Here is a 24590-nt window from a genome sequence, read left to right as displayed (position 1 = left end):
GTTGGGAGGGAGGCCAAACAGGAGAGAGTTCATCTTACAACTTTCCTGAAGCAAAAGGGGGAAAAAAAACAAAAGCAAAACACCACCACGTGGCTCGACAACTTCAAACTGGGTCTTAAAAAGAACATTTTCATGGTAGATGGGAGGCTGAACGCAGGCCTGTTAGGACTGGCGCAGCCTGGATGCGTGCCAGTTTGTAAGTACCAACAGGGAAAAATGGCGGCCTGCGCCAGAAAAACCCATCCTGGTAGGACTGCTGCTGAGAAGCTACACAGAACAATGCCCAGCAGAGGTGACGGGGACAGTGGCTTAGCCCTTGAGGAGAAACCGTGCTCTCTCTGCAGCTGGTGCTGAGTGACCATGGGCCTCAAGGAGGGAGAGCTGAGGATAAAAGAAGCTACCCAGTCCCAGAGCTGCCCTCACTGAGTGCCCGCCCCTTCCGGAGCGCTCACCGGCCCACACCAGCTCTTTGCAGCAAGAGCTCCCTCATACCGTAAAAATTATTACACAGTTTTATTCTGAAGAACATTTTGCATTTTAATTAAAAAAAATTTATGTCAGGAAATAGTCATTTACAAACCTTCAAGTGTTTTTGCCTGGATCTGGAGTAAGAATGTCTTAAGAAGAGGTTTGTAAGGTCTTCATAACAAAGTATTGTTATTTACAAAAAAAAAAAAACAAAACCCAAAAAACAAAAAACAAACCCAAAACATTAACAGGTTGTCTAGGTAATATTTAAAAATTTTGAACCAAAAACCTGCTAATTTTCTTCTTTTTTTTGACTGCAGGGAATCCCTGCCAAGGTAACTTGACAAAGTCGGCATGATTCCTTGAACAGAAAGGGAAGCCTTGGTGGGTCTCGTGGTCAAGTGGGTTTTCATCAGGAAGCACAGCCAGACCGTGCAAATGTTCTAATGAAAACTTCAGCCCTCATTCAGTTGCATATAAAAGCCCTCAAAGAGAACACACAGTAAAGCAGTGTTGTGTGAAAAGGCAACAATACGAATCGAACAGACCCGACATTCTAAGCCTGCAGATCACCGCTTTGCCCCTCCGCCCCCCCCCCTTCCCCAGCACCCCTATTTAGAGACCGGCAGCAGCATCCATCCTCAGGGAGCGGGGGCAGAGGGACTTCATGCCCCTGTGCGATTCTTTCTACACCAGAGATGCAAAAAAGGTCTTGTGTGGGCAGCGGGGATGCCGCTGTGAATGCCACAGGGTCAGAGTCACCAGCTCGACCGACGGGATGAGCTTAGCAGAGGGTCAGTAAAATCAAAGACAGGTGCGGCCCGTGGTGGACCGAAGGTACACTGTCAAATCCTGGAACTCTTGCCCAAAGTAAAGGTTGTTAAGGAGTCATCTGGTATATCTTGTGTAAAGGTAGATTAAAGTGACTCAAAATATTTTTTAGAAAAAATCTCTAGCGTCAAGTTCTTTTGAACTTAAAATTTCATCCCCAAAAGATTTTCACGGAATAGATGAGAATTGGCTCTATTTCTCCTACTTCTGTACAGCCCGAGTAAAAATGCTAATAATACCTAGATTTCAGGGAACTACAATTATTAGGACCCATGGATATTGCTGCAGTTCAAATACGGTACAATAATTACAAAATATAGACCATCTCTTTACAAATACAAATTATAGTATATTACAAGTCATGTACAGTAAATCTATAATTTTTAAACAAACTAGCGTATCTAAGTTTACCTGGTTGCGAGTGCATGATTATTCCAGTTTACAGTTGCCCTTGAGCTGACAGTCAGAAACCGACTGAGTGACACTCTCTTTTGTAAACTGGGGTCACATAACAGAAAACCTCATGTGTAAGGTCCTGCTCCCCTTTCCAGATGACGGCTGGTAGGTAGGTCCTGATTCACACACTGTATTTCAGAACAGCCAAACAGAAACCAGGAAGCAGTGTGTTTGGGAGGAAAGGGTTTAAAAATGGATATGCTGGGCCCAGTGAATGTCTGATATGCTAGACCAATGGCTGAGGTAATGACACAGGTGTGGTGATCGTCATCACCTTGACCTTCCCCACCGTGCCAGCAGGTGGGTGGGCGCAGGGGAGAGCCCCGGGGGCGCCCTGGACAAGCGGGCAGGGCTTGTCCCACCTCCTCACGGGTCCTCCCCTCTGAGGGCTGGACCTGCTGCTTCCCACAGCTGAGGCTGGGCACGGGAGCAGGGCTGTCCCCTACCAGGTTTATGGCTTCCGTGAGGCATGACATCACTTGTACAAAAGTCTAATTGAATATGGACTCCACACTAGTGCCTAACCTTTCCTAACTACGAGGCACTTTTTCCCTGGCCCTCTGGTGCCCCACCTGAGGCCAGAGCCAGTCTGCCCCTCCCTGGGGGCTACAGGGTGGTGATGCAGATCATTTCATCTGCCAGGTCCTCCTCATCTCTTCCGGGGTCGGGCTCTTCATCGCTGTAGCCTGGCCCAAAGTCCTGGAGCTCATAGTCCTGCCGGTGGGAGACAGGGCCCACGCCCCCGTTGGCCCGGGGATGCACCGTCCCGTTGAGCAGGTTGCTGGCTGCACTCTCCATCTCGTCGATGGTCAGGTCGCAGGCATCGGCGATTTCGTGTTTTGTTGCCGATACAAATTTTGGGTCCCTTGCATACCGTCCTAAGCCTTCAGATATCAGGACCTGTCCGGGACAGAGGATCAACAGCATGAATGCATTACGAGCCTTTGCCGGGAAAATGACAGAGGAGCCCCCTCAGGCACTAACCGCACGATGTGCTTTTGGGACTCAGCCAATCCAGTTCGCTAGACCTCACAGGTGACAAAATGTGAATGGCTTGGAAACGTCACAGAGTTTGAACGCTACATATGGCCCAACAAGAGTGAGCCCCACTGGGGAAAAGATTTCAGTAGGAGCTGGTGATATCTGCAGGCCCAGCGCATGTAATCCTAGGTACAGCTCCGTTAGGAGAACAGGCAGCGGCGGTTTTCTTACACTCCCGCTGTATGGACCATCTTTGCTTCCGAGGAATGGGCACGATCCAGAGGAGAAGGGACCCAGCTCGGCTCCCGAGCCCCCCCACCCCCAGAACCGCCATGGCACCTGCGCGTCCCCCTCTGCTGGGCCGGATGGCACACTCACCGCCTCCACCAAGCTGTCTGCGCTCCTCTGCTTGTCACTGTTCTTGTTGCGGAAGCTGCTGGGGACAGTCAGGCTGGCTGGTGTGAACGTTCGGTACGAGATGCCAGGCTCGTCCGTGTACCAGGAGCTCCGGTGCAGGGACGGCAGGCTGCCGTTGACCTGGTCCAGGGCCTCTGGCCGCTCCACCTGGATCAGGGGCGCGTAGCACGGCGTCCAATCCCGGTACGGAGGGGTCGCCGGAGGGGTGGCCCATGACCGGGTTGAGTGGCTTGGTGAGTACTTCTGGGCTTTACTGGAATCCAGGCCCGCAACTGCCATGATCTGGGGAGAGACGAGAGGAGGTGGGGCCAGAGGTCCTCAGGTGCGGGCCCCAGGCCTCCCCACGCACACCAAGCAGGAGGCACTGATGTACGGGGGTGGCCACGGATAAGGGACAAGGACTTGAAAAGGACACAGGCAGTAAAATCTGGCTTTCTGGCAGACTGTTTTCAGTTTCTCCAAATCCATAATGCATTCTCATCACTGTTCTTAAGGAGGCATCAGCCACTAATTCGTGAAATTGCGGCCGAGCAGTGGAGAATTAGGGAAGACGTTCACCCAGGGCTGTATGAACACACCACCCAGTTCGCTCTCGGTTTAAATACGGAAGGACACGAGGGGCAAACAACGCATTCCCAGCCCTTGGAGGGAACACAGTCCTCTCTCCTCTAGTGCCATTCATCACACTTGCCAGCCTCCAGTCTGCTCTGGAGCTCTGGGCACAAGCCCTGCTTCCCCCGCCCCCAGCTGTGCCCCAGCAGGCACCCCGGCATTCCCTCTCTGCATGGAGGGCCACAGAGGCCCGTGACCCAACCGGAAGCCATGGCCACTCGTGGGAGGCAGTGCAGACACAGATCTGGCCCCCATGGGGGCCGGACAGCAGAGGGAGGGGCGTTCACACGCACGTGCCCATGGAGACTTCCAGGCCTACTTGGTTCATGGCATTTGATGGCTGGGCCTTCCCACGCCTTGTCCTTCCACAACAAAGCAGGACACGAATAAAAATTAATATAAAAACTGAAGGCAGAAAAGTGACAAGTTGGCAGAGAGACCTGAATGGAACGCCTGTAATGGAAGCTAGTGCTCGCGTGCTCAGGATGTTGGCAGTAAGCAAGCTGGGGGTGAGCTGGCTCTGCACATTTACGGACCGGGTGCTCCCTGCACGCCTTCCGGCCCCTGACACACGTACACAGTGGACTGCATCTCTGATGTGCTCTTTGCAGGAGGAAAAAGTGCCCTCTTCTTGCCCTTGAGGCAAAGCTCTGGTGAGTGGGCTGCAGCCCCACCCTCCCTCCAGGCCCTGGGCTCCCCCCTGTCCAGCCACCTCACCATGGACAGGTCCTTCTCCCTGGACCGCACTCTGTGTCCCAGGGTCAGAGGCTCACCCACCCATGACCATGGCGCCCTGCCCACAAAGGGCTCTACAGACATGTCTTAATGAAGGAACCATGTCTCAGAGCAGATAAAGGGCAGCACTGACTGTTCAGGATCAGGCAAGCGGCCACCACTCCCTGGGTCAGGGACTGTACCAGAACACAGTGTCCACCACGGCCAAGGGCCCAGCTTGGGAAGCTGGCAGCCTTGGATTCATAGGTCAACACGGTCACGCACCTCCTGTGTGAGCTCAGACATGTTACCTACCCTCTCCCTGATACTCGCTCATCTGTGAAATGGGGTTTGTGATAGTATCTATTTGGCAGGGTTGCTCCCGGATTGAACCAGAGTGTCTGTGAAGCTTCTCTCCTTCCCTCCTGCTGCTGGCAGCCTAACGGGGTGTCCTGAGGGTGGGTCCCACACAGGCGGCCCCTCAGGCCTGTGGTGTCAAGGCCAGGTGGGCCGGCTCACCTGTTGCTGCATCAGGTGCAGAGGCAGGGCTGTGCGGTGGGGGAAGGCGGGGGACGGCGGGACCTCCTCCTGGCTGCTCTGCCCACGCAGGCACTCGAAGTTGAAGGAGGATCTCCGGTGGGCTGAGAAGTGAAGCACAGCGGCAGCTGTGAAACAGGTGCTCTGTGGGGCCCCTGGGGCTCTGGGGTCAGGGTGGGCCCCTGGACACTCGACGGGGGGGCCCAAGAGGAAGCAAGTCACACGTCCAAGGAAAAGCATTAGGTAGTGAGGTCTTGGAACTTTGGGAGGATGAAGAAGCTGCCCAACTGAGGGATGTTTTTAGTAGGTGTAAGTTGGTTTCTTGCAAATGTAGTGCCTGTTCTCATGGGGTGGAGCTGAAGGCTCCAGAGGGCACCTGTTCTGACTGGACGCCCCTGGCCCTGTACATACACTGTGGGGAACACTGCATTTCAGGTCAAGAACACAACGTCGTTCTAGAATCCTGCAAACACCTGCTGCTGCCCCCTTCCCTCCCTGCAGGCATCCTGCGTGTCTCTGGGGCCCCCGGAGTCTTGCCGGTGCTCCCCCGCTTATACCTGCTTTAAGGGGAGTGACTTGCTATCTGCTCAACCAGGTAAGAGGCAAATCCTTTGGTTGGGGAAGACCCAGCTTCTCTAAGCACTGAAGGCAAAACCGGAAAAGAACACCTCCGATGTTAGAGAACACGGCTGTCTCGTTATCAGCTACTCAAAACAGAGGCTCGTGCACAGGCTGAGCAATGACAAGAGATCCCGAGTTTGTGGCTTCACAGGACACAGGGCCCAGGAGGTTGGTCTGAATTCTGGGCCCCCAAGCACAGGCCAGAGGCTCCCCCCCCCACCCCGGCCCCGGGACAGGTCCACCCTCGAGGGTGCTGGCCCTAGAGACACGGCGTGGGGGCCTTACTGACAGTTTGCAAGGCAGGAGCCATGTCTCCTCAGCCTCTGCTTCTTAAGATCCCAGGGCATTTCTCATGCCCCGGCAAAACTCCACACCCTGGAAAACGGCGGGGCCGAGCCGCCCAGGCCTCCTGGAAGTCGCACGGAGCGGCAGGAACTGGGTTCTGTGAGAGCTCTAATCTAAAAGTGTGGGAAGACTGGGCTGAGCCCGGAGATGGCCCTGCCCAGTGCGGGGAGAACAGACAAGCAGCCCCGGCCACGCAGGCTTGGGGCACCCCTGTGGGGCGTGCTAGGTCGCCGCCGCCTCCTCAAGTCGCCTCTGTGGGACACAGATTGCTGCACAATGGCTGCTGTCCTCATCAGACAGCCTGGCCTCCCTGCACCACACAGGGGCCTCCCTCGTCGGCACACCCTTGAGGACCCTCCTAGGGGCAGCCGGCCAGGGCCAGAGGCTCGGAGCCAGGAGGGGAAACCACCATCTCTCTCATTCGGGTAGTGCCTTTCGGTTTTGAAAATCCGTCCCTGGATACACTGATCATCTCCTCTGCTGTGCACAACCAACTCTGACACAGGAAGGAATTCTACTGCTACTGCGAACACAGGCAGAAGACTTCCCCCTTCCCCCGCCCAAGGTCGGAAGCGATGGGCAGCAAAGCAAATAAAATACGTTTTATTGATTTGCCCTTACAGATAAAGAGGGCATCTGCTCTGGCCCACTGGGGTTCCTCACTTCACTCGGGCGGTGCCTCTGAATGGTGGGCATTAATGTGGCCACTGTAGGGGACACAGGGAGGGTCCAGAGAGGGCAGGGCACTCCACAGACAAGGGGGCCTCTGCCGGGCTCACCCGCGTGTGTCGCCCAGTATTCAGGAAGCTCAGAATTGCTCTGTTCGGCAGCCCGTGTTTGGGGCTGCAGAAGGAAATATTAACTATGGAAACGGGTCTGATGACACTCCCCAGCAGGGCTGAGACTGCAGCAGAGAGGAGGGGCCCCAGGCACCACCCAGCTGGACTGGTTACTGCACACACAGTCAGCCGACTCAGAGCCAATGTGTCTTGGCTATTTTTGGTTGCTGATTGGAGTCCCGCTCAGAAATATGCTTCATCCCTCAGAAACGCCAGGAATGGATATTCTTTAACCATCACCAAAATGCCCCCATGTGCAAAATCCAACTGCCCGGCCAGGAGCTGGCAGGGGTCACGGCGTCATTTCTTACCCCGGGCCAAGTCCCTCACTGCGGGGTGAGCCACATCTCCTGCAGCCCTGCTTAGGCCACTGGCGTAAGAAAACTAGGTGGGGAACAGCCGGCCCCCTGCCTCTTCTTGGCGGAACAGGACTCCTCCAGCCCCAGGATGGGGGCGCGGACCCAACACCTGCCCCGTGAGCAAGGACGCTGGCTGACACGTGGTAAGAGGGAAAGCCCCTGGTGGGAACTGGGCAGAGATGGACACCAAGAGTCCCCAGGGGCCCCCCAGAGGCGGGGGGGGGGGGTTGGCGCTTGGTGGGACAGGCCTGGGCTGCTCACTTCCACCCTCTGAGGGTCAGTTACCCCGTCCACAGAGAGGGCCTGACAACCTCATGCTGCACATCATGCCTACCTCGCATGATGAACCCCAGGCTCCAAGACAACGATAATGTGCACGAAAAGCCCCTCTTCAGATGCCATGTACTGAGCACGCTTAGGACCACAAGCTGCCTTTCTCCGTGCTCAGAGTCAAGAATGGCCCGGAAGTGGTTTGAGCTCAATTACGTGGGACACGGATGAGCCAGAAGGGAGAGCTGATACCGATAGGGTCCCAACCAGGGAGCTGGTCTTGCAGACGGAGGACAGTCCCTAGCACTGTGCAACCACATCTGTCACACTTCCTCGGGGCCGGGGATCGGGGAGGAGCATACTGTTCTCTGGGAGGCTTCACCCAAAACAAAAAATCTGGCCTCACATGTTGGGGTGGGAGGTAGTAGGCGTCTCCTTGGAGATCTCCGGGAATCATAGCAAACAGGCAAGTCCTCATCCTCCAGGAAGCCTTGGGGGTGATGGTAGCCTCGGGGCCGCTCGAAGTCCCAGCTGCCACCTGGGTATCGGCTGTAGTAGCTGTAGTTTTGCCTGGGGGGTCAGAAAGGCGAGGAGAGAGGGTAAGGGACACATGAGATCTTCGTTAACAAGCCCCGTCTCTTAGCTCAGACAGCCCCATGGCTACAGTCCTCTCCCCAGCTTTCCTGGACACCCCGACTGGCTGAGAACCAGGCAGTCAGTCCTCAGCTTCATCGAAGATTCAGGGCCCCGGGAGAAGCTGATCTCTCTGCCTGCCTCTCGGGCAGTCCGGGTGTCATACGGGCGGGCCCTTGCCGCAGAGTATGAGGGGCAGGAGACAGCCAGGCCTGCTGACATCAGCCCGAGCCACAGTGCTGCTCACCTGGCCCCGGTCAGGGAGCAGGCATCCTCGAAGCCCTCCTCACCACTGAAATACTCCTGCTCCTCCAAGCAGCAGGAGTCCCTGAAGTAGCCACGGATCTCTGGATCTTCCCGGCAGATAGTGGGGAACTGCTCATCCCCCGAGTCAGACCTGCAGTGGTAAGAGAGGGCCCGAGCCCCCTGAGCACCCAGCTGGGCCTTGGTGCATGGCTAGCCCCCCTGGCCCACGTGCCCCCGGCTTCTCCCTGGTGTCCCCGGGACTGGACTGTTCAGGCCTCTGGTGGCAGAGCTGTGTGTGTGAGCACGTGTGTGTGCTGGGAGGGGGCCGCTCTCTCAGTGCCTTGCACAATGCCGGTGCCAAACCACCATGCCCAGGGGGCTGTGGAGCCAAAGGAGTGGGTGTCATTTGGTGGAACAGAACAAGGAAATGGACCTAGAGGCCTGCAGCGATCGGCAGTCCCAGGGAGAAGCCGCTGGGCTCCGAGGCCACCTGCTCTGATCCTTGCTCCTTCCTCCTCTGGCCCATGTGACTTCAGGGTCTGGAACAAAGAGGCTCCCTGACCAGTTTCCCACTACCTCTGACCCAGGAAAGGCGACAGGAGTTTGGGATACAGTGTCCCCAGGGAGACTCACACGCGTGACACCTGCCAAGTTTTCAAAGACGGCCCTACCCACATTGCAAGACTGTCATTCTATCTCCCTGAAAGCCGCTATCCTGGCCTCAGTCCTCAGGAAAGCCCACCAGGCTCTGTTACATCGACTCTCTCCAAAGAGAGGACAGTGCTCCCTACAAGTTCTTCATTCTCTCAAGTCGCTCCTGAGCAGCAGGCTGCACTTGATAGAATTAAACTAAGAGACCCAGCCTCTCTGTCCCCAACAAAATGATCATCCCGCTGACAATACAACCCGGGTCAGCAAATATGGAGCAGGATACACCGCACATATGTTGAGGGCTACAGGGGAGACAAAGGAGAAGACCCGGTCCCTGGTCTTCAGAGGTTGGGGTCATGCTTTTATGAAGCCCCCAGAAGAGGTTTGAACCCAGCCAGCAGTGGCAGGTAGCACCAGCCTCCCAGGGCCAGGCACCTGGAAGCACACAGTGGGCTCTCCCTACACGGTGGTCACGAGGCGTGCCTGCAGGGGCTAGCCCATGGGCACACTGGCATGTGAATACTAGTCCTTGGATGATGACACAGTCTATGCACATATGGACCTAAAAGCTCCTTTGCTTAGAAAGAAACTACCAGCGCGCCTGGGTGGCTCGGTTGAGCACCTGACTCTTGGTTTCAGCTCAGGTCATGATCTCAGGATCATGAGATCGAGCCCCTGTGTTGGGCTCTGTGCTCAACAAAGAATCTGCTTGAGTTTCTCTCCCTCTCCCTCTGCCCCTACCCGCCGCTTGCACATTCGCTCTCTCTCTAAAATAAAAGAAATCTTAAAAAAAAGAAAGAGAAAGAGAGGAGGGGATGGGAAGGAAAGGAGGAAGGAAATGAAGGAAGGGAAGGAAGGAAGAAAGAAGCAACTACCTCTGCCTCTGGAGTCCACAGCCCCAAGCTCCACTCCTATCAGGTTGCCGCCTGAAAGGAAGTTCTCACCCCTCCCAGCACTGAGAGGCCAGCTGGTTACACTCACAACACAGAGTATTTAACACACACAGGCAATGAGCACATACCTAATGTAAGTTTCATAATAGCGGGTTCTATCCAGGAAAGGCATAACATGGGAGGGAGGGAGGGAGAAGATAAAAGTTAAGTATTTCCAATAAAATTTAAAATGCAGATTATCAGGCTAGTTCCTAGAGCAGAGGTCAGCGAACTATGGTTTACAGGCCATATACTGTCCACGAGCTATGAATAGTTCTTATGCTTTTAAAGGAGTGCAAAAAAATCAAAGGAAGAAAAATATTACACCACGTGTGACCATGTGAAGCTCACACTGCAGTGTCCATAAAGTTTTACTGGGACACAGCCACACTCATGCATTTCAACAGTCTATGACTGCTTTCTCTGTACAACAGCAGAGCTCAGTCACTGCAGTGGAGCCTGTATGGTGCCCAAAGCCTAAAATATTTACCATCTGGTGCTTTACAAACGTTGCCAACCTCTGTCTCAAAGTATGTTGATACCACTGGGGAAGGCAGAGTTCACAGCAACTGCTGTTATTTGAAGGGGCATCCCCTTTGGCAGGACACAGGATGGCTGGTGGCCCTTTATCCTTTGGATTCATCACTGGCTAGTGCCTGATGAGGCCATGAGCTCATGGCACTCCCAAGTTCGAGGGTCAGTGCCTCCTGAGCATCTCCCATGTGTGCCAGAGCACCGGGGAGAAAGAAGCGCCTTGCACAGACACTACATCACCAAGTGCAAACACATTTTAAAGGTTACCTTTTAATACTGGACCTTCTTGGAGGCTCCCGGTCATGCTTGTGGGAGGAGTGATGCCCATTTTCAGACATATGCTCAAGGTTCCCCATGCTGGGCCGCTTTCCAGGGGCAGCTTTGGACATATTGGCATTATTGAGATTGGCATTTGTTGAGCTGGGAGCTTGCTTTCCTATGGAATTATGGTTATGATGGCTATGACACCCCGAATTTCCTGCTGGAGGAAACAGCGGTCTCTCAGTATCACTTGCAGGTGGAACTGAAGGCCTTTGGACATGCAGGGGACGGTGGGTGGTATTGGTCTGCTGAAGGGGGTCTCTCCTATCACTATTAACATGATTGACATGGTTTCCAAGCAGGGCACCATTTCTCTGCAAAATAATGGGAGACAACACCAGGTAATTTAACAAGTATTTGATGCAGGCTAGCTTTGTTAGGTAATTTTTTTTCTACACGAAACACAAATTCTAGGTAAGCTCCGTAGGATCCCTGTAAAAACAATCTGAGTGTCTCACAGATCAGGGTGGATGTGTCTGTGTGGCAGCTGGTTCCCCTGAAATGAGGAAGGTTACCGATCCCTGAGCTGGGGAGCAAGCTCTTGGCTGTCACACGAGTGTGCTCTTCACGTCGTTCCAAGTTGAGGTGACTTATACCCAGCAGGGCTGACTGGCAGCCCCCAGCAGTTGAGGCTGGACAGGAGGCATGCTCTCTGGGCTGGGGGTGCTGAGGGCCAGCCCAGGGAAGAAGGGGGTAACACAGGTGGGCAGCTGCTAGCGGGACTCAGGAGGCTCAGCCACACTGGCCAAGCGGCTGTGGCCAGGCTCCTCTGAAGCTGCCAGTGTGGGACAGAGGGGCCAGCTCAGGGCGGGAGCGCGCCTGGCCCTAGAGGAGGTACCGAAGGTCTGCTGTGGGGATAGCACGGTCCGTGAGCCCCTCTAGGCCCGGGTGCTGGCGTGCATTCTCCAGGTTCTTTTGTGGATCACCGACTGCCCAAACTGAAGTCCTGCCCCGCTATCTCCAAGTGGCCAGTGTGTAGCTAGGCGTGGAATAATTACTTTGAATACATCTTCTTCTTCTTCTCGTTTTGTTTCCTCCGGCTCGTCATCTTGCAAATCACATGATATAGCACGCCGGATTTCTGGCCCAATGTCATGCAGTGTCCTTAATCCTGCCTAGATCAACAAAAATGGCAAAACGGATTAGACAATATGGGTGCGCTGGGCCCGGCCTGGGTCCTGGCTCTGCTCCTGCCTGATTCAGCTGTGGTGAGGGAAGCTTTCTCCAAAGGGCAACCCAGGGGAGTGACTACTCGTGTGAATGTAACTGAAGGGTCCCCGAAGCCCTGGGGTTGAAGGGTGTGGTCAGGAGTTCCAGATGGTCCTAGACTGGGGTGCTCGAGGCCTCCGACCCAGTCACTTCCTTCTCACATAGCCCAACTGTCAGGGAACAGTGTCTGCCATGGCCAAGAGCACATGCCTGCATCCAAATGACAGTCTAGAGAAGAAGGGCCTGCAGAGTCCTCTCCTAGAGCCCCAGAGAGGGCCAGGAGCACAACCCATCCACTTGATGAGGAGGGTGGCCAGGACTCACTGACCATGACCTAAGTACGGGAGTGAGGGGGCGAGCTGACCAAGCAGCCAGCAGGGCCACCGGTTCTGCAAGAAAGCCATGGGAACGAGGGAGGGACAGCACACACTGCAATCACCAGCACATTCAGGACCATGACGGAATGGGTCGACACGCACACAGACCCGGGCCACTGTGCAGTGCCAGCCTCCATGGCTATCCGTGGTGCCCTGGAGGGTCAGGCCAAGAGCTTGTCAACAGCTGGATCATCCTCTTGAAGACCACAACACATTGAAAAGGGCTCACCAGCCTCTGGAGGCTGTGTGGGACCCACCAGGTGACCCCTCCTGGCCCCTCGCAGACACAGGCCTTTGCCTGAGGCCCTCACAGTTGGCTTTCCTTACACTGGGCCCCGGGTTCCACTGCAACAGGCCCTGGGAGACGCCCTTCTGTTGTTCCCAGCTTTGTTAGGGAGGCACCAGAGATGCTTCTGCTACACACGGGGGAGGAGTCGCTGGCTCTGAGAAAGTTCTGTCCTGACCATCAGTTTGAAGAAAAACAGCATGCTGCCTCGCAGACTAACAGGGACGGTATGGCTCCACTTTATCCTTTTCCACAAAAAGACTGGCATCTGAGAGAGGCATTTCCTCCCTGCCCCCAGGCCTAAGTGCTCCCTGTCCTGTATCTGGGCAGGACCCTCTCACTGGCCTGCAGTCCTTCTGCCTCTCAGCAGCCACAGCGGGGCCTACCTGAGCCCTGGCTGCACAGGGCTGATCTGCACACTACATCACGGTGGTCAGCAGGGAACTGGGCCTAGAAGTGGGGTGTCAGGGGAGGGGACCACTTCCTGGCCCTTCCTCCACAACCTCCAGCAGAGGGGCGCAGGGAGGAGAAGGGATGGTGGGGATGGTGGCCACGGTCTGGCCGGGCCCCACGGCGCTGGCCCCCGGCGTGGGGGTGCTCACAACTGGTCTTCCACAGAAGCCAGTGGTGGTGACGATGGCAATTTAGAATGTGGAGTCCTACAGGAGCTTCCTAAGAAGCTCCTGTGAAACCAGCCTCCTCCGTAGGAGGAGGCAATGCTGTTAAAAATGGTACACCAGGCTAGGTCTGATTTGATCCATTCTCTGAATAGAGGAGCAGGGCCGGGGGCGGCGGGGCGGGGGGGGTCTTTCCGTTTCATGAATTGTGGGTGTGCAAGAGCTGCCTGGATTCGGAGCTCTCAGGTTCCTGGCGAGGAATGCTATGGTCTTGTTGGGGAAAGACACACGTGTCCTGCCACCAAACCCAGAATAGTTCGTGGTATGGTCAGTGAGGGTACCTCTCTCTCCTGTCCCTCTGACCACAGGCACAAGCTGCATGCGCACAAGCATACACATGCACGCTCATGGAGGTGCACACACACACGCTTTCCCTCGCTCAGGATCCCCAAGTCTGGCACATCTGAGCCAGGGGAATCATCTGGCTTAGACGCAGACCCACTTGCCATTCTCTTGGAAACATCGAGAAGGCGACGCTAATGTCCAATGGGGGAGAGCTTTTCACACAGAGCTGCGGGCCTGTGCAGGAAGGTCCGGCCCAGCAGTGTTGAACAGCCTGCAGCTCATTCGTTCAGTGTTTCCCAGAGCACAGTCATCAAGGGAAGATTAGCTAAGCCAGGGTTTCATTGTCTGGTTTTGGATCACTGGAGGAAAGGCAGATCTGAGGCTTCCAAATCAAAGACCAGGTTTGAGACACCTGCTGTCGTGTCTATAAGATAAACATAGGCGACAAAGCACTAAGTCAACACCCCCAGGTAAATTATATATATGAGCCCATGTCACGAGGCACCACGGGCTTGGAATACCGATGAGTTTGAAAACAAACAAACAAACAAACAAACAAAAAACCAGATAATCCTATTCACTGTCATTCAACAATTTGGACTAGGTCTGATTAAAAGAAATAGAAAACTATTTATTTGGATAATTTTTAACATCATCCACTGTTGGCGGGCTGACATTTCACTGAAATACACATATAACATAATTGCATAAGAAAAACAAAAACGGTCTCCAGCAGGTCTTCGATGGTACACAAGATCAGGAGAGTGTGGTGAACAGACAGAGGACAGAGAATTTGTTTGCAACATAAATCATGGAGAAAACTGAGAGGCGGCTCAAGAGGCCCCTTCTGAGGACAAATAATGACAACATATTTATTAAAGAGACACCAGAGGAGGATAAAAAGCATCACTCTTCCTCGGCATGAAAGCAGAGGTTTAGAAATCACGGTTACGTTTTGCTCACTCCACGCAGGAAGAAACACATCTTCTAAGAGTCAGGGATTGACCTGACTCTTTCACATGGGATCTGGGGAAGGATGCGGGGGCGGGGGGTGCCGAGGGGTGGTGGCAGGGGTAGGGTGTCTGCCAGGGGAGGGTGCGTGTCAGGGGTCGGGTGTCTACCGGCAGTGGGGTGTCAGGGGTGGGTTGTCTGCCAGGTCTGGGAAGGCGGGAAACAGAGGTTCCCAAACTTGAACTGAAATGAAGCTTAAACACAGCACCCTGAATTTATTACATATCACAAAACATGATAATGAAATTTTTCTAGCACACATATCAAGCTAAAAGGTAGCTTAGGCTGCTCCAAAATTTCCATAGGCACGAGTTCTGATCCCAGAAAACTATCTTAAACTCTTGAAAAAATTACTTTTTTCCACAGCCCTAAGAAAAAGAACATTCTTTTCCCTTGAAATAAACACTTTACAATCAGTAAAATGAGCTATTCTTTCATTTTTCATATCGGTGTCTACCTCTATCAGCAAAATACTACTTTAATTTGAAACGTGGTGATTAGCACTTAAACCAACATAATTAAAGCTGTATAAAGTCATTCCATTAACATCACAGTAGAATTATGGTTTTGAATAAACACAGAATTGTTATCAAATAGAAACATTTTTGACTTAAGCTGTCCAATCATATAAAATATTAAGCAGAATCAAGCCTAGTTTCTGGTTGATTTTTAAATGCTAGATGGTATCATAAATATCTTTTTAAAAAAAGAAATGTTGGCGCTTTGCCTGCAGACTGCTGCTTTAAATTTTAGACACCATTTAATTGGAATTTTCTAGATATTTACTCTATAGATGATTAAGTCACCAAAAAAACAAAAACAAAAAAACAAAAACCAAACTACAAAATCTAAGTATCTCTGAAGCAATAGCATAAAAATATGGTATTTGAACATCAAATAGGAACATTCGTTTACCTTCCTTTCTCTTGCCCACTCTTAGGGTCAGATGTTCCTACCTGGGTGTGTGAGAGATGCTGCCCTGGTCGCCTTCCTAAGCTAGCTCCCGTGAGACACACCAGGAGCTGCCGGCTCTCAGCGGCACAGCAAGCCCAGACAAAGGCCAGAACCCCTCCTGAACCTACTCTCTAGCAGTGGAGATAAGAGATGTGAGTCTCCACTCGGACCCGGCCAGGCCATTCATCTCTGGATGCGAGTGCCAGGCTTTCAGGCTCCAGCCAGCGAGCCCCTGTCCAGCAAAGCCTGTTCTCCGTCACGGGCTCCGCTCAGCCAGGCCTGGCCCTGCACACTCGTCTCCTCAAGGGCAAGTGCTGGTGAACCCTTTCGCGGGATTCAGCCCCTGCCCAGTCAGAGGGCACGGTTTCGGAACTAGCTCCATCAGAAGAACGAACTGGAGGTCCGGCTCGTAGAGCATAAACCAGCCCGTCTACAAGCTGCCCCCCACCACCTCCGCACACATGCAGGCATACGTATCACACATGGGCACACCTCTTTTGCCCTCCTTTTCCTCCAGGGAAAATGTGACAGTGTGGCTTTGTGTCCCTTATGCACAGTTCTTGAGTCACGCAACCAGGGTGAGAGACATGAGCACAGCACCCCGTGGGCCACCCACGGGGACTCTGACCCTCGCTGAAGTCAGCTGTAACGTCACCACAGAAGTTCCTCTTGGGGCTGCGCTCAGCAACACACATCAATTTCCCACCACTTTGAAAGGTTAAGGAAGTTTTTCTTAAAATTACCTAAAGGGACCTATGACATTTCCCTGTGAACGATCTCACAGAGCTCTCTGAGCAACCTCGATTCTTGGCTGAAGTTTAACACCAGAATCTGAAATTCCTGCGAGGTTCCTGATAACAGAGTATTACTTCAATTTAAGCTCAGCAGATGCCTTAAATCAGGAGCTCTGTTCTGTTAGCATCTCTCTAGCTGTCGTAACAATCTCCCATCCTTTACCCCACTACATCCCGAAAGGCCAGGATTATCCCCATTTGGTTGAGTGGGCTGCCCTACCTAGCGAAGGCTCAGCTATGACTCAGGTCCCCAGGCCTGTGGTTCCCATGAGGCCCTGCTGGCCTCACCCAGGCCACCACCAAGACAAAGTTGTTGAGTCTATGGGAAAGAGGGCTGGGATCAAGTCTGAATTGTGTGCTCACTTAATGACTGTGACCCCACTCAAGTTTAACCTTCTTCCAACTAACTTAGCAGAGCTCTTGCATCACTAAGGCCACATGGAAATGACCAGTGATCACACATCCTTGTCTCGGCTGGGCCGCTCTGAGGAGTGGCGATCTTTAAAACACAGTCTATCACACACTAACTCAGACCGCCGTTCCTCCAGATCAACACAGGCAGTGAGATGTGGGGTTCCACTCTCAGTCTGAACTTAGCTGGACATAGAGGGCACAGGCAGCTCTGTGTCTAGGTGAGTGGGTCGGGACTGGCGTGGCACTGTGGAGGACAGAAAAGTGAGGACAGTGCTCAACGCAGGAGGCTCCCTCACCAGGGAGGTCATAAAAAGGCTCCAGCACCCTTTTCCTTTAGCGGGGACATGGGATCATTTCCCTAGAGCAGCCGTTCTCAAAGCATGGCCCGGGGACACTTCCAGGGGCCCATGAGGGGATTGTAATTTGCACAATACTAGTATCTTCTTTGCCTTATACACACATTCTCTCAGAGCATAGTGGGGTTCTTCAAAGGCTCCATGACATGTGAGGATGTCACCTCTCTGCTATCTTTGTACGTCTATATTCTGTGTTTTAAAAACTTCTCAGCTTTAATTTCTAATGTAAATACCGATATACAAGGGTCCTCAATTATTTTTAAGAACATAAAAGAGACCCTGAAGATTGAGAACAGCTGATAACTCAGCCCCAGACGGGCAGCACCAACCTTTCCTCAGGCACTGGCCCCTTCGCCTCATCTATGATTCCTGGGATTCTGCTGACTTTCTCTACTTATGGAAGAAATGTCCTTCCTCCGGCTTCTCTGAGCTAGCCTTTGGCACTTGTTAATGAGTTGCCTTCACCATGGCTTAGAATGACATACCCTCCCATTATCCCAAATAGCCACCTCTTTTAGGTCTGAGGTATGCCAAGGAGAATGAATTTACACAGGTATCTACCCAACCTTGGAACTGTTAGTAGGTGTTAGCAAGTTCTTTCCCATGGAAAACTGACACGTTAGGGCTAATGAAGTCATTAGGTTGGTATTACTCAATAACACACCACAATAATTAAGACCTTTTGCTACTACATAATATAACCCGCCTTAACTTCTTTTCAGTAATTCTGTATCTTCTTGAAGACTTTTGAAAATAATCATTATTATTGTCAGAGGAAAAAGATCTCCTGCCTTTCAGAAAAAGTAGAGAATCCAGTACCCAACAATCCTGTGAATTTAGGTTGGGTCACACCACACTGTAAGGACAATGTGTAATTATGAAGAGCCTGGTGTCCAACCTTACATCTATTTCCCTACGATGGATACCGGCCTACAGCGTGTCTTCCATACAGGAGCGTAAGAGTCTAGCACCATGGAGTCTGGTGTTGGGTACCAAGTTTGCTGAGTCTGTGAAGATTCTCAGGTAATAAACTTGAGTTGTCTCTTACAACTTTTCCACACTCAAAGCTACACTCTTCTGGCAAGGTTTTAAGAGAAAGGACAGAGGTGTCTGCAGTCTGACCATACGCCAAGTTTTTGGGAAGCTTTGTTTCCCTTTTGAGTTGAAGTCAGAGGCAGACCTCATGACTTCTGACTGTTTCCATAAACTGCCCTTGGCTAGCAGCCATGGCTAGCACCGTCACTCAGCAACACAGCCAGGCCCCTGCGGGGCGAGAGTCTCTCGTTTCATTGAAACCATTCCCTAATTCCATCCAGAAAGTTCACCATTTTCCAGTTTTTCCTTATATGGGAGGACTGCAGGAAGGCATATGGAAACACCTGCCGTGCCCATTGCTTGGGGCTGTTCTGCTGAGACTTTACCCTGTGGAGACTCCATCTAGAAGTCAGCTGGTCACCCCGGCCCTCTGAGACAGAGGCAAGCACATACAGCGCTTCATTGTTTAAGAAACTTGACATTGGGGTAGGTCAGAAACAGAGGGATCATTCATCTGATGGTGAATTAGCTCCACACCTGTGCCCATGGGGCTGACCAGTCTCCTTTGCAGGGAGGATACACCAAACTCTTAATAAGTGGTGCATCCCAGGCATTACCTGATCAGGGCAGAGTGGGCCTTCAGACCAGAGCAGGATTCCAGAGGCCCCTGCTACACCAGGCATTAGCCTTTTAGTTGCTGGATCGCAGAGAGATCTGGAGAGGGACTGGATGTCAGCAAGGGGGCCCCAGCTGTTAAAGTAGCATGTACAGAGAGGCTTCATCTTCACAAGGGTGTGGCCACACCAGAGTGTGCTGGCCAGCTTTCAACACCACCCTGCACACCACTGCCCTGGGTGCTGTGTGAAGTCAGACCTGCTCTTGGGCCCCAGGGACTCTGCTGTGAGAATCCATAAAACCCACCATGGGCTCCTAGACTTACAGCAGTCTCCACACTGGGAGGAGAATCAGGGGCCGGGCCTGTTTCCATAAGTGAGGCCAGGGAATCCACTTCAGTGCAGACAGGCCAGATCACTGGTAACAAGAGCCCCTGGGGCCAAAGGGCACAGTAGAAAAAACATCACTGGAATAGACCTCAGGGCTGGGAGGGACCCTGCCACCTGTGCCCTGGATGGGCCTGCAGGACTTCCACTAATGCTGTTCTTCCCCATGGTGGATACCACTTTCCCACCTGGCCTGCTCTTGAATGAGCCCAGGCAGGAACAGGGCCTCCCCACATGCTTGCTGGCTGTCTCCACTGCATTCCGCCTGCCCCCTCATGCATGCACGCACGCATGCGCACACATGCCCACACGCGCAAAGCCTCCAGTCTGCACCGACGAGGGCAGGCCAAAGGGGCTTGTAAACACTTCTCTAAACACTTCAGAAACCACGTTTTCACACTACAGTTACTTTTGAATATTGATCTTAAAACTCTAGTTGGCTCCTCTGGCTATCTTGGGCTCAGGACTGGATGGACAGGCTCCTCAACCACTGAGAATCTCAGACTCCCTTGTGAAGCAACTTCTTGGGCAAACATCTACAATTTGTAAGATGTGAAAACACAACCTGCAGAGGTACCCCTGTGTACATCTTTATACATTTCCCAGATCTCCTTAAAAGGGGTAGAATTCTTTTTCTCGGTGGATAACTACGGTACAGAACAGAACAGAGATCAAAGAAAAACAAGAATTTCTTAAAGTTCCGGTAGTAAACAGGCATATGATATTATTATTGTTGTAGTCTTAATAATAAGCAATTATACGTTCAAAGTGCTTTACAATCACTTAGCTATTCCTCACAACAGCCCTGTGAGGTAGGTCGACATTATTGCCCCCATTTTACAGATGGGGGAAACTGAGGCACAGAGAGGTTAAGTGTCTTGCCCAAGGTCACGCAGCAAGTGAATGCTGGAGCTGGGACTAGAACCCAGGTTCCCTGACTCCCAGTGTCCTTGAAACTAGACCACACTGCTTCCAAAGAGGCATCCCCAGACTGGCTTTGAGCACGAATTAAAGACGGACAATGTTGGATGAGGTTTGGGTGTGGTGGTATTTCCCGTGGACACGTTAAAATGGAACCTGAGGTGTTACCTGGACTGGTTTTGGCATGCAGGTGTATGTGTTAGTTTAAATGGTGTGTCTGAGCTTCCTGGCCTGCCCACTTGCCACTGCATTCTCAACTGGGTCACTGCAGAGAGTGGGGGCCGGAGGGTCAGGAGGTCATGGCAGACTGGCATATAAAAGAAACTCTGTCAGCTCACTGCCGAGGGGCCTGCCAGTCTTTGGGAGTTCGGGCAAACTAGGGATGCAGGACTTTGGAACGAAGTCAGCTGCCCACCTTAGGCAGGTCTGCTTCATCTTTTTATTATGGTATTTTTTTTACTGGCCAGCGTCAGGAAGTTGTGTTCATTTCATTTCTCTGTGGGGCGGCTGCCCCCTTCCTTTGCTCTCTCTCTCTCTTTCCCTTTCTCTGAGTCTCTGCTTGGAAGGGAAAACTGTTAAGCCTTTTTGCACGTTCCCTTCCATGAAAAAGAACCACCGGGAGCAGCGTCCGCGACAGGAGGCCATGGCTCTGCAGATGAGCCACACCCTGCTTCCGCCTTCTGGAGGAGTGCTTTGCTTGGAAGGGGTCTCCCTGGGGCCTTGGGTTTGCTTTTTCCTGCATTTCTCCCGAAATGCTGTTTCAGTAGAAATAAGCCCACTTGAGACTTTTCCCTTTCAAGGCCTTAGCCACAAACGCCTTCCGACTAACGAGCTTGGTGCTGTAGCTCAGGCAGAAAATTCTAAAGCATCCGTTCAAGCATCTGAAACAAATGAATCAGCCAGTGAAATCTCATCTGTTAGCATCTGTTCTCTTCTTAGATTAAAAAAGAAAAGAAAAAGCCTTTTTTATGGCTTTAAATGGACTCATGCTTTTAAAAAAGAAAAATATCTTGCTACTTTTTAAACTAAGGTAACTAAGTAACAGGTGTCCGCTACTCCACAGACTAAATGTCTGTGGAGCGAGTCTTCCTCTCCTTCTGCCCTGGGCCTCCCCATGGTGGCCGCATCAGGGCACATCCGGGACTAAGAGTCGCTGGATTCTTTATACCACCACCCTTCCACTCGAGCACCTACATCACCATCTGTTGGCTGGGGTGCAGGCTTTCACAGAAAACCTAACCACCTAACTCTTTACCAGCTGGAAAGAATGCTTTCCTCCTTAAACCCAACCTCTGACCAGGTGAGAAAAAGACTATCCCTCTAAAGTCTTCCTGTCATTAAAGATAATCAGACTCCCATCTGGGACAACTGGGGGATAGAGTCTCCTCGGATTTTACCAGAGTATCTTTGGCATAAAGGGAATCCTTGAATGTTGAAAGAAATGAACAAAACTTTTCCCATTTTGGGATCTTTTTATCCCCCCTTTATCCATGAGACACTGGACTAATTCATGTCTGCATCTTGCATCTGCAAGGTCTGATGGGGCACTGCTGTTTGATGGGAAGGGGACTGAGCATTTTCAAGGCTGCAGAGCTGTGTTCCTTTATTGACTTGCTCTTGGCAGAAACTCGCAGGTCACTAGATGTAGCAGTAATGGAGGGGAGAGCAAATGTGGAGTCAAACTGAAGTGGATATGGCACATGGGGGGGCGGAAGGTGAGGAAAACAAAAAGGCAGCCTGATGCAGCTTCTCTCCAACCCTCTGGAGAAGGCTGGAGAGAAGGCTGGCTTTAATGAAGATGGATGGATAGATGGAAACTGCACACTCATTCAGACCGCAGAGGCCAGAGGACACCGGGTGCCGAGCTCCTCCCGACACAAGGATCCCCTCCATGTAAAAAGGGACACGGCAGTGGGTCTGAAGAGAGGGAGACCAGATGGAGCCCCCAGGGCTGGAAACCCGAGTGCATCTGTGTGCCCTTGAGAACCATTCCACAGGGAGCAGAGAACGCGGACCAGTTCTGATCCCGCTCAGACAGACTGCACTCTACGCAGCACAAGCACGCACATGCCTACGTCGTACTTCTGCGCTCACACTCGACCTCCCATGAGCAAGCCATCCCCCGGCGTGGGAGGAAGCCACTCATCCCACTTCTCAGCAGGCTGTGCCCACATCTGGGGGCTTCCTTGCGCATCCGTGTACTTGTCCTAGTGACACTGTGGGTGCCACTGCCATTCGACCCCGTGTCCCTAACTGCTGTGTCATCACAGAGTATTTCATCACACAGAAAGGAAGCGCCTCCTCGTGCTCATTACATGTAGAGCAACAAATCACATTTAAAGCCACTTCTAGAACAGAGGAGGCCAAAAATGTAATTAGAATTATCCTTCAAGGAGACCAGAATTTTGTATTTTTAATGTTTGCTTCAGAATCCAATACACTTTCAGAATTTATCAGTCAAGATTATGAACACAACTTAATCTTCTAGGCTGTGTACTCAACATAAACTATAGTCATAGCCTCAACTCCCAACAGAACCGGGTAAAGATGCACTGGTATCATCCTCTAACAGGAAATGTTTAATTTCACCAAGGAAATGAAACTCTTTCTACAAACAACAAAATGAAAAATGTTTAGGAGAAAAACATTATTGTAATGCAACGTGTTGGTCTTTTACCCCATGACTTATAAACGTAGCTTTAGCACCATTTGAAACTGCAACTTAAAAGACTCAGGGAAGCCCATCCATGAAATGTGATAATTATTTAGCCATGTGTTGTTTTTCAGGTTTTAAAACATCGAAACACTATATCTAGCCACTAGAGCAGGAACTGAAGCCATGTGACTGGGAAGTCTTGGGGATTCAGGGAAGGGAGAACTCTACTCATGTGGTCATCATGCACGCCTTCCCCAAAAAACAGAAGGGTCTCTTAACACAGAGCTAACTTGGTTACTGGAAGTTATGACATAGCCATCCATGAGAGAGTATGTTTCCTCCTCAAGAAAAGTCATCAAGTGTTATGGACCCCACCACCTAGAATCCCAGAATAGCAGGCAGTTCCCTGCAGGGGGAGGGGACCGTGACACTCCCAAATCCAGCCAGTCTAGTCCTCCAGGCCCAGGACCACTTTAGGGAAGTGCCTTCTGAAGCACATTCATCACACCTTCTCCTTGCACCCAACTTGGCCACGCTGCCCCCAAGAGCCTATGGACCACAGACTTGTTCAGATTTGCAAACACATCTTTTCAGTTTGCTTTCATCTTTCCAAGGCTACTTGTGAATGGTGGTTGGGAGGAGGGCTGTCCCTTTTGCAGACTGGAGGGGCCAGAGGGGAAAGTTTTACTCACAAATTCCACAACCTAAGACAGCAATGGGCTACTGGACTGAGCCTGTGGTTCACTGAGCCACCTTTAGGACAGGTGATCAGGGAAATAAAGATCGGAAATCGTCTTCAGCTGGATTGAGCATCTTTGCTTCCCCCGGCTCTGCAGCTGTCTGGGCAGAGCAGAGGTGTCCTCATGAAGGACATCTACTACCCCACCATCTGCATATGCACCCACTTGCCCTCACTTGTGGCCATTCACGTTCATGTCCTCTCTCGCAGCAAGCTCACAGACAAGCCCTCCCTTCACTGCACCATCACTTGGAACACAAAACAACACTGGGCATTTCTCTCCAGAAAAAAGTGAAGGGCCTATTCCACACTGAACCCTGCTAATACCCTACATGACCCAATGTAAGACTCATGATGGTAAGAGGGACATAAAAGTCATTTTAAAGTAAACAAATGAATAGGGAAAAAACTATCTTACTCGTGACGGACTTCAGGCATGTGGGTAGCAGAGATAATGGGGCTCTGGTTAGTTTGGACAGGTGTTTCTGCAGCTTGCCAACCTCTGCAGTTCCCTTTTGCCAGTTCTTAACATCTCATTCCCTCTTCACCCTGCTTTCTTTGTTGCCAGTGCTTGCTCACAAACTTCCCTTCGTGGCCCCTCCTCCTGCAAGCTTCACAGTGACCCCTTCCTCCACACACCTGCTTCCCATGCCAGAGATCTGGGCTTACCTAGGGTTCTACATCCTTGAATGCATGGACCCTGGCTGGAACCAGAGGTTCCTGTAAGCCGCGCCCACACTCCAGGAGCCTGGGGCGGGCTGGGGCTGGCACAGGGGGAGGGCCCAGAGGCTGGCCTGGGCACAGAGCAGCGTTTGCACAGCAAGCCTCACGGCTGTCAGGAAACACACACGGAAGACAGACACACTGTGACACACGTGTGCACACACACACCCATCTGCACGCACACACACACCAGGAGGTGATGGATGTTACTGAAATGGACCGAAAACCAACAAGCAGTGGGGTAAGAAACAAACAGAAACAAAACAAAGCACTTGCGTTCAGATGGAAAGCTGTTTCCTGGGCAGCTAGGGCCCGAGCCCGGGACAGGGGGGAGGTGGGTGCCTGCCTAAGGACGCTGTCTTTGGAGAAGATGGGAGGAGACAGG

General features: G+C 52.1%; 1 protein-coding gene across 9 annotated transcripts in view; it reads right to left on the bottom strand.

The window, feature by feature from the left end:
* Nucleotides 1–665: 665 nt before the first annotated feature.
* Nucleotides 666–24590, bottom strand: part of CACNA1D (calcium voltage-gated channel subunit alpha1 D) — a 292840-nt gene continuing 268915 nt past the window's right edge. For 8 of the 9 annotated variants that reach the window (XM_073901366.1, XM_073901370.1, XM_073901364.1 and 5 more), the window contains 8 exons: nucleotides 11766–11882; nucleotides 10714–11081; nucleotides 10002–10028; nucleotides 8331–8480; nucleotides 7857–8020; nucleotides 4999–5120; nucleotides 3115–3435; nucleotides 666–2655 (listed from right to left, as the gene is read on the bottom strand). In XM_073901366.1, the coding sequence (XP_073757467.1) occupies nucleotides 2362–2655; nucleotides 3115–3435; nucleotides 4999–5120; nucleotides 7857–8020; nucleotides 8331–8480; nucleotides 10002–10028; nucleotides 10714–11081; nucleotides 11766–11882 (1563 nt within the window). In that variant the 3' untranslated portion in view covers nucleotides 666–2361. The remainder of the gene's footprint in view (nucleotides 2656–3114; nucleotides 3436–4998; nucleotides 5121–7856; nucleotides 8021–8330; nucleotides 8481–10001; nucleotides 10029–10713; nucleotides 11082–11765; nucleotides 11883–24590) is intronic. The other variant, XM_073901372.1, reaches the window with a different exon arrangement.

This window comes from Callorhinus ursinus, unplaced genomic scaffold (genome assembly GCF_003265705.2).
Source record: "Callorhinus ursinus isolate GAN/ISIS: 27379988/994484 unplaced genomic scaffold, GSC_fseal_2.0 scaffold15, whole genome shotgun sequence".
Classification (NCBI taxonomy): Eukaryota; Metazoa; Chordata; class Mammalia; order Carnivora; family Otariidae; genus Callorhinus; species Callorhinus ursinus.
Note: the sequence above shows the minus strand (reverse complement) of the source record. Positions and strands in the feature narration are given on the sequence as shown.